The sequence below is a fragment of the Nelumbo lutea genome, chromosome 6, assembly GCF_056320005.1.
Source record: "Nelumbo lutea isolate HS-2025 chromosome 6, American lotus-T2T, whole genome shotgun sequence".
In the NCBI taxonomy this organism is placed as follows: domain Eukaryota; kingdom Viridiplantae; phylum Streptophyta; class Magnoliopsida; order Proteales; family Nelumbonaceae; genus Nelumbo; species Nelumbo lutea.
In genome coordinates, this window is record NC_142689.1 from 4,455,586 (window position 1) to 4,465,239 (window position 9,654).

Below are 9,654 nucleotides of genomic sequence, written 5' to 3' on the forward strand. Positions count from 1 at the left end.
TTATCAAACATACGAGCTATACTATTCAAATATTCAAAGTGGGCAAGAAAAGCATCTGAAATTACTCCTTTAATTCTTTAAACATATTTACATTTAGTCCAAACCTAGGTAACTGAAATAATACGCCCTGTTTTTACTGACATGCAAAGTAGGCTAACATACGAGCGATACTATTATGCTCTCTACTATTTACATTGAGAAACAAAAACTTCTGAAAAAAACTTTAGGGGTTGCTCTAACCACGAGCCAGCAGCATGTCTCCTTGTTAGCATCTATACAAGGTTTTTACTTTTTAGCATCAGAATATACTGTCGGTTCTTTGATTTCTGTCACTTGAGCTGCTTCTGAACCTCTGAGAAGTGCCCACCATTCCTCATCTGCTGCATTCCGAGCTTTACATTGTTGCTCTCTCTCTCTCTCTCTCTCTCTCTCTCTCTCTCTCTCTCTCTCAGCCGTAATGACTGTATTAGCACCTGAGAAGATAATAAAACTTGTTGCTGCCAACCCACCCATCAACAAATAACTGAAATTTTGTCTGAGCAATTGCCAGTATGAGGATTTGTTTCTGCTGTACTCTTTTCATATTTAAGTCCTGAATGGTGTAGCTCTATACCAACTGCAAGGTCCTCATGTTTGGACCAATCTTTCAATTTGTGTTCTTGTCATTCATCAACTACTTCATGGAAGAGTTTTTGACCCACATCATTAGTGCTAATGCCAATCCGCAACCCCATCCATATAGCTCTTGCAAAATGGCACTGAAATTGTATATTATTTACAGATTCTTTTTCTTGTCCACATAGTACACAAAGAACATCCTTAGAGAGAGCCTTTCCATTCATTCTTTGTTGATATACCCCTTCCCCCCCCCCCCCCCCAACTAACAGGCCTTTCATAGGAAAATTTGAAATCTGTAAGGAATTTGTAACTTCCAGATTCTATTCGAACGCACTCTTCTCAGTGATGGTGAAGGGTTGTAAATAGCAGCAAATGTCCGATAAGTAAATTGTACAGAAAACTGGGAGGATCTTGTTCCCTTCCAAAGCACCTTTGTTTGCTAGTAATGTTGAGATTGGGACAATCTGAAGTATGAGAGGTACATCCTTTATTAAAGTAGAATCACATCTCCCACCTCCATGTAACAAGTCTTGTACTTTCAGAGTTTTTATTTGAGCAATATGGAACCTGGGTCCACCAAACAGATTATTGTTTTTTTAGCAGAAAAGGAAGAGCTTTGGGGTAAATATTTGGATTTTATCACTCTTTCCCACATAGCTTCAGATTGTGAGAAAGTCTCTAAATTTTCTTGCAGAAAACTGCTTTTTTCATTTCTAGTACTCTTCTAGCTCGATAGCTTGGGCAGTCAACATGGCCCTTAGTTGTGTGACATGTCGGTTCACCAAACAATGCATCCAGGCTCCAGCCATCCAGACATGCATCCAGTAAAATCCTATCGAAGCCCAGGCTGTAGAACATAAGCAACCATTTTTTTTCCTGTGCTGCTGGATCCTGGATGCATGGCTGCAGTTGAGCTAACTTGCGTTGCACAGAGAGAGCCCTGTTGGCAGCCCAAGCTGCCAAACGTGGAGAACCAAAGTTTTCACCATTAATTATATTCTTTATCAATTTATTCATTCCTAGAAGACACAAAAAAAGTAGGCCATGCATCAAGAAAAGTCTCGCAGACACTAGTGTATCCTCAGTCAATATTATATTCTATCATATTTGAATGTTTGATTTGGCCACAATTTTTCTCTCAAGCAGAAATCCCCACAAAGTTCTCTGTTTTTTTGCAGTATACATAAGTTTTTTACTGCGGTCGGATGATTGGGCACATCCCATTTTTGATAAACCAGCAGCTAGAAAATCTCAAAATCCCATATTAAGGAGGAAAAACAGACGGGTTTCTTGTAGTTGTGTTCTTCAAAACTGTTTAAGGAGTGTTTAATTTCGTCGAACAGATTGCCTTTTCTAGGAAGTGAAAACTCCTTGCCCCGGTGAGAGTATTGCTTTTGGGTCAAACTTGGTCTTCCTTTGTTTGAAGGTGTCCCATTTCGGTCCGAAATGATTGACCCACTCTGCCTTGGTTTGGTAACGAGGGAGATATTGCTTAATCCTGATTCCAGCCTTCTCACAGAATCTTAATATTTCCGTATTTTGCTCTTCCAAATGCTCCCAGTCATGCGTCCCACTTGATTGCAGTAGTAGTCCTATCGAATAGAAGATATCTTCCTCAGGAATCACTGCAGACATCCTATCATCCCACCTGCAATTCAATATAAACATGCAATCATGCACCCTCTCTGTAGAATGTATATACATATATATATATATATATGAATATATCAATTATCAGTGCAGCAATGCAGTATACTTGTTTCGATTCATGGGATAGACGAGGATAGGCCCAGAGATCTTATTATTTTGTCTAAGAATGCCTTTGAAGACACCTGAATCGAAGTCGAGGATTCGAGATTTGGGCACAAACAGATTAAGCCATGGATGAGGAACATCCCACAGTCCTTGCGATTGAAGCTCCAGTTCTCCGCTTCGAACTCTATTCAAGAAATCTATGTAGGAAACATCTTTAGCAAAGATCAAATCAGGAATAAAACTCAACCCTTTGAGCAAGGCTTCTAATTCCTGCATGCATGCAGACGAGATTATCGATCGAATAGCTACAACATAATTAAATAATTAGAAGATCGATTCCATTTTTCACCATGGTAGAAGCAGAGAACGAGAAGGCGTGCGTAACGTAGTACGTACCCCGTCAACCTCATCGTCGTAGTACTTGGCTACTTCCAAGCTATAAAGGATGCCGTGCTCGTTTGCCAGAGAAATGATCCTTGAATGGTCGTCAGGTGAGAAAAACGAAGACCTCCAATTGTTAGCAGGACTCTGGTTCATAACTAGAGAACCTTCCACATAATCCAGTCCCTTGATCCCTTCACTTCCATTATTGAATGAGATGAGATGTTCTTGATCTCTTGTAAAAGCAATGAAGTCATGATAGAGAAGACGTACCCACCTCACCTACCACCAAGAATTTGCTACCAAATTAATTAAACAAATTAAGCAATGAACAACTTTGGTGGATATATAAGTTGATGAATAGTGTAACTGTGTACGTTGCAAGTACCTTAGTTGGGGCCGGCTCCAAGGCTATCCTTGCTCTAGTGATGATTCCAAACTGGCCAAGACCTCCCAGTACTGCATAAAACAGCTCTGAGTTTGTCTGTGGGGAACAGGTCACCATCTCTCCTCTTCCTGGATTAAAACAAGGGACAACCACACTTGAGCTCCATGGTTCGGGGGAGACAAAGGTTAAGTCGGTCAAACCCAACTCAAACCGGGATAATTGGCAGGTTGGACCATGGATTGGCAATATACCACAAATAGACGAGAAGACAACAGACAATATGTATGTAACTTACCAGTAACGACGTCCATCTCATACACGTTGCTGATCTGAGGACCATGGCGAAAGGATTGGCCACTTATCCCAGCATTAGAGAGAGTGCCTCCCACGGTGAGATACAAATAATCAGTCCACGACCTTGGCGCAAGACCATGCTCCAGGGTGGCATGCAATACATCAACCCATAGCTGCTCACAGCCAACATCGGCGTACCAGTTATTAGCCGACGGCGAGCTCCGATCAACTATAATTCGACTGCCGTTGTTATGATCATTATCTAGAGATCTCATGTCCACAACAACGCCTTTATGTGCCGTTGCTTGTCCACGGACAGAGTGACCCCTACCCCTGGCAGCTATACCAAAAGGAACAGAAGAACTGAAGGAGAATCTTATCAGTGCCACAATGTCGTCCAGAGACAATGGGTAGAGAACGGCAGCTGGAATTACTCGGACAAGTTTACCAAAGTCAGTAGAGGCCAAACTAGTGATCTCAGGGTCAATGTGAAGCCGGGTGGCAAGGTCGAGTGACAGAAGCTCTGGTGGCAATAAACTAGTCCATGGCCTTAGCTTCCCTATGATGGACATCAAACAGCTTATGAAAAGTAAAAGAACGATAGACAATGGAAGTGGAGTCGTCTTCCCCATGAGAGATCGATCACAGAGAAGATCAGTAAGTGGTCTGTGAGTGTTTGCTTTGGCTTTGCATACGAGGGACAGAGACTCAGAGAGGGGAGGGGGAGGCAGGCTTAATATAAGGGTGGTTGAAGTAGGACCGTAGGAAATGGGTGGTGGCTGGTGGGAGGGAATGGAGGCGTACTCTATTAATCACGAGGGAAGTTGCATGAAAACGAGGATGAGATCTTGGGTTGCAGAGAGGAAATCTGGGCATCTGGTTCACAGACGACGTCGCGGCCTAACATATTTTGTTTTTTCGAAGATACGAAAGGACGAGACTCGGGATCATATCCATCCAACGTCTAGACTCATGACACATGGCTTCAATGACATCCGAGGCAGTAGGCTATCGTGGCAAAGATTCGGAACAACCCACAGATTTCTCCACTGCGTCAACCTTTCCATTTTCACTTGTTTAATTCGTACCAGCAAGTTTGAACCAACACCGTCCATATTGCCAAAAGGACGGTGAAGATGGACCAGATTACTCTGCCACCAGTGAAAGTGGTTTGCTTGGGGAACTAGAAATAAATGTAACTTTTGAGAATTGAGATTGAAGATTGGAGGTGGGTATGACTGTCATGAGTCAAAGTTTGGTATTCAATTTCAAGGGTGAGGGGTCTTACAAGATTTTTCAGAGATTTTCTTTCTCATGGTCTATTCGCTGTAAGCATCGATCAAGACTACTTGGTCGTTCCTTTGTGAGATTCATACATTGGATTGTTTGGACAGAGGAGACAATTGATGTCTGGTTTTTCTTGGTGCTAAGATTTTATTTGTAAGTGTTTTGCCCTACATGTCAATCTCAAACGTCAGATTCATGAAAAAGTCAGGACCCATGTTGTCTCTGTAAAAATTAATCTGTTTGAATGCAAACCCATTCCATGGTTTTCTACAAAAAAAAAAAAAAAAGAATGGTCCTTGAAGATTGTACAAGTTCTGGAAATGAATTGACTTCTCCAAATTACTGCTACTGAGGATTCTCATAGTTCCCAGCAAAAGGTTTATCTTTTTCTGTAATATAAAAAAAAATATATGGATAGGCTGTTACCTAGGAATTATTTCAAGTAAAAAGGTTGCTTATTAATTTAACAGGAGAATGAAACTTAATGGTGGTAATTACTACCATGAATCAACCAGGACAGTTAATCTGCCTCTGTTTTCTTCCATTTTATCAACCTAATTAAGTGCAGAGATGTGGTTAGGATTACTTAAATTAATACATCGATCTCTTATAAGCCAAGATTCGAGCCTGGCTGGACTTCTGACCACCACCTTCTTATTAAACTTCATCTCGCCATATCCAGGGCCTTGGGAGAGCTGGCCTGGTTACTGAGTAGAAAGATGGATATGAAGTAGTTCCAGCTAGCTAGGCCAACTCAAGTTCAAACTATAAAATAAGCTTTTTCCAGTAGTAGAGAAAATGGGGTCTTACCAATTCACTTTGCGTAGCAAATTTTGATGAACCAACCAAAAGCTCATATCTAGATTATGTACGTAAGGCTACTGTAAGATACGTGAGATCTTAATGGGTATTCGAGTCACTAGCCCAACTAGATTATGTACAGTACGATATCTAAGCTCCACCGGCCAATGTCAATTAATTGTCAACCACTTGATGGCCCTCATCACACAATCGCATCCGTCCAAACATGCATGTGAAAGTAAAGCTAACGAAGAAGAAGAACCAACCATCCACCATGCATGTGCGATTCTGATTATACTCGTATGGTTCCTGTTTGGTTATTGAATCCTAAGTTCATCAAAGCTCGTACTCTGATCCTGTCGGCCCAACAGAGTTCTCCTTTACAGACACGGGTACAACAGATGGGATGGGATGGAGTATTCTTCGTCATTCTTAGAATCGTGATCTCACAAAGATTAATCAATCTCTCCGTTGAACGGTAGGCACCGCCTCACTGTCTCAGGCAGGTCCCACCCCACAAGATAAGTTCAGTCGGTGCAGAGGTCCAGTCTGAAGATAGTGCTGGACATTGCACCCTTAGAATCTAAATCTCCACCACAACCATGCATGAAGCCATGACACGAACCCACCTCGGCTTTTCCCTGGTTCCTTACGTAGCACAACTTCTTGTTAGATTTTCAGCATTTTTTATAACAGATGGTACACTTCTTAGATGCTCTGGAGCTTGTGCCCATACAGATTCCAGAGCCGTTCTGTTCAAGTCTGCTCCCCAAGTCTACTCTTGTCTTGCTGCCAAATGTCAATCACCTCCTCTTTTTCTTCATGTGCTTAGATATTCTCTCTCTCGTGTCCATCGTCGATCGTCGACAGTCTAATTGTCAAGACTCAAGACCTAGCAGATGGAGTTGCGGGGGGGGAACATATGGTTATTAAACTTGGCTGCGATGGACCCATATGCCAGATAAGATGTCTTCATGTGCTGGGTTTTGCCAGCCAGCCGACCTAGTTTTGTTCCATCACGGACTAAAAATGATTTAATCAAGCCTAAGACCAGTGATAATGCTGTTGCTGGGCCTTCAAATAATTGTAGATCTGGTCCCTGCTCATTTGTCTTCTAAATCATGGGAGGTCCCGGCTCTTGGATTTGGTCTTCTTGGGCCAGCCATAGAATAGGGATCCACTTGGATGGAAATTTTGGAGCCACATGAGAACTTCTAAAATAGGGCCCCTTTTGCCGTCTCCAGCAAGGTTCTTGATTACTTCCCTCCCCTCTCTAAAGTCTAAATGATTGGGCATTGCAAGAGTTTTTGAACTTATTTGCATGCCAAGTTGATAACCAGCAAATGTTCAATCCATCTCATTCACTGTGGGTCCCTAGCCTAGTTGTTCAATTAATCCAGGCAGCCAATCAATCCTTCCAGTGATCTTATTGCTACAATGAAGATCATAAATGCATTTAGCAACTTCCTCCCCCCAAGCAGCCAAGCTTTTAGTAGGAATGGAAATGGGTGGGTTCAGGGCGTGGCACCCTCTCTCAGTTCCTGCCCTGTAGCTAAGATACTGTGTATCCCGTTTTCGGTGGTAGATCGAATTTGAAGTTCTGTCAAGGATGGAGAATCCCTAAATCCCTGAATTTTTTCCATCTTGAGACAATCATCTAAAAATACATCTAATTTGGGAGTATTTTAAGAACTAGATTATTGCAAATTGAGGGCATTTTAGAAATAGAATTATAAAATTCTATATCCTAGGATTTTAGTAATTTGAGGAAAACTTAGAGATATTCTAAAAATCGGCATTAAACCTAGGAATATTTTACTAATTTACCATTGGGTAAATTGTCATCCTTACTTCTACTACTTAGGCAAGGTTCAAAGTATCACTATGTATTGTACCATACCATATATGATACATATATTATCATATGATGTATGATACATCGATTTTTGGGTCATTGGTGCTGATACTCGATATATAGTTAGTTGACTTTATTTGTTCTAAATGTTATGACTTATGACTTGATGTAATATATCTACTAACTAAATATCAGAAAAAAAAAAAGAAAGAAAATAAGACTTCAGTTGAATGAAACTCTCTTATCAAGAGTATCAATACTTTGAACCATGCTATTAGATTGCATTTGGCAGTTCTGAGTTGATCTTTGAATTCTGAGAATTTTGCTTTTCAAATGTCAAATGGTCCTTCATTTAAGTTAAGCATCTGGATATACCATTGAACTCTAGTTCTCTTAAATTTTCCAAAGGCCAGTTCCCTCTGAATAAGTTCAGCACCAAATTAAACGGTCATTTGAGTCTTTTGGCAATTTTGTCATTGGCCATAGAAGTATATATATATCCTACTTGCATAGTATAATGTATGAAATGTGTAATATTTTAGAATATGATAACATAATATTCCATATGAATATGTGATATATACATACATTATTTAATATATATACTTATATGATATGACATACAATGCTTCACTACACCCAGAGCTAAGAAAAGCAGGAAATTGTTTTTGACAATTCAAAATTCAAAAGAAGAAAACACTATTGCTTTTTAGAGGTCAAAGTTCATATTTATTGAATGCCATCTTGGTACTACTTATGGAAGCAATCAATCTCTATGTGTTGAAAATTGAAGTGTATACACATGCGAAAAAGGACTTTAGCTTGGTTGTCATTTGGCGAAGTCAATAGTCAATTTCTCAAGGGATATCTTGATTTAGGCCCACGGCTAACAGGTCAATTGTTCAACTTATCTAGTCTTTCTCTTTCTGTGAATCATCCTCCATCTTCTCAATTAGCTTCAAAGGCATTTACCTTTTTCATATCTATCCATTAATTGAATTAGATACAGATGTGTGATGTGTGTGTGTGAGAAAGAGAGAGAGGTAGGTTGTAGTATAATGAAAGTCATCATTTATTTAATTTTTAAAACTTTACAACATTTCACTTCAACAGAAGCCAATCTAAAACCTGACTATTTATTAATAGACATACCTTTGAGTGATGAACTGGGGAGAACAACCCACTTAATAATTAGTTGAGTGTTGAATCATATGCGGTCCACAAATAGACGAGGTGGATTTGAAATCCTTATGGAGTAGACAATTAGGAATCCTCTCCTGGTTGGAACCCGAAACCCTTAGCCCTAAGGTAATTATTTTCAGATCCCCAAACCTAGAAGCTTCAAATTTGTGATTTTCTGCTGCTTCAAGTTATTTACTATGATTTAAGGAAATTCATTTAGGGGCCATTACTTGGTGTAATGCTGGGACCAACTACCTTGAAACAAAACACATTATTTGTCAAGTTAGGAGTTGCTCAGTAGTCAACATTGGGTTTGGGTAATGACCTTTGTTATGTTTGGTTTCCCATTCATAAAATGAATTGGATGAATGGAAAAGTAAAAGAAACTAAATACCCATTTGTTTTGAAGTATTCAATCCAAAGCTTTTGTCTTTATTGATCAATAATATGTATGTGCAAGGGACCTATCTGTTTCCACTTTCCAGTCTACCCGATGCATTAGTTTCTATTTTCTCTATTCTACATGGCAACGAATGAGGTTAGACCCATTTAAGAGAAAAACTAACAGCGGCACAATAAGATCATGGAAGCAAACCATAATGGATTGTAGAGCCTTGCAAATACGAGCAATGGAATCCCGTTTAGTTGAGTGGTTCTAGACTGATTCATGTCTTCAAAAGTGTCAGCCATGCAATGATGGGAGAAAATTTACCCGAGTATCTAGACATCAATAAGGACATTTTAAAATAAGTGGGCAAGCATCAGGCCTGCGGATAACAGGGAATCAGCGTTTTATCATGGATATCTTCAGATACCATCATGGGCCATGGCAAAGAATTTGAGACTCTAGGAGTAGGAGGTTTTCAACCAGAACCGGTATCTTGGTTGTTAATGGCATATCTTGTTTTTTGTCACCCAGCAACTTGGCATCAATTCTCGAATGATGAATTTAGAAAATATCAGTAATGCATTATGAAATTGGAGCGAACTTTGGAAAAGACAGAAATCAGAGGATGGCCATACCTATTACCTCCCAAGTAGGGGAAGGGGAAATACAGCTGCAGAAGAGTCCTGTCTTTTGCCCAGGCAATCA

At 40.1% G+C, this 9,654-nt stretch overlaps 1 protein-coding gene across 1 annotated transcript; it reads right to left on the bottom strand.

Annotated features, from left to right (window-relative positions):
- Positions 1 to 1,575: 1,575 nt before the first annotated feature.
- On the bottom strand, positions 1,576 to 4,205 carry LOC148846937 (cytokinin dehydrogenase 3-like). The gene is made up of 5 exons (XM_088951756.1): positions 3,438 to 4,205; positions 3,143 to 3,270; positions 2,770 to 3,036; positions 2,375 to 2,643; positions 1,576 to 2,266 (listed from the first exon to the last, which is right to left on the bottom strand). Exons 1-5 carry the CDS (start codon positions 4,066 to 4,068, stop codon positions 1,972 to 1,974), a joined length of 1,590 nt encoding a protein of 529 aa, XP_088807882.1. The 5' UTR covers positions 4,069 to 4,205; the 3' UTR covers positions 1,576 to 1,971.
- Between the last annotated feature and the right edge of the window lie 5,449 nt (positions 4,206 to 9,654).

Excerpts from the sequence above, each read along its gene's own strand:
- LOC148846937 (XM_088951756.1), bottom strand. The coding sequence starts at position 4,068 with ATGGGGAAGACGACTCCACTTCCATTGTCTATCGTTCTTTTACTTTTC. Across the intron at positions 3,037-3,142 it reads TGGAGCCGGCCCCAACTAAG|GTGAGGTGGGTACGTCTTCT; the intron begins GTACTTGCAACG and ends TCTTGGTGGTAG. Across the intron at positions 2,644-2,769 it reads ACGACGATGAGGTTGACGGG|GAATTAGAAGCCTTGCTCAA; the intron begins GTACGTACTACG and ends GCATGCATGCAG.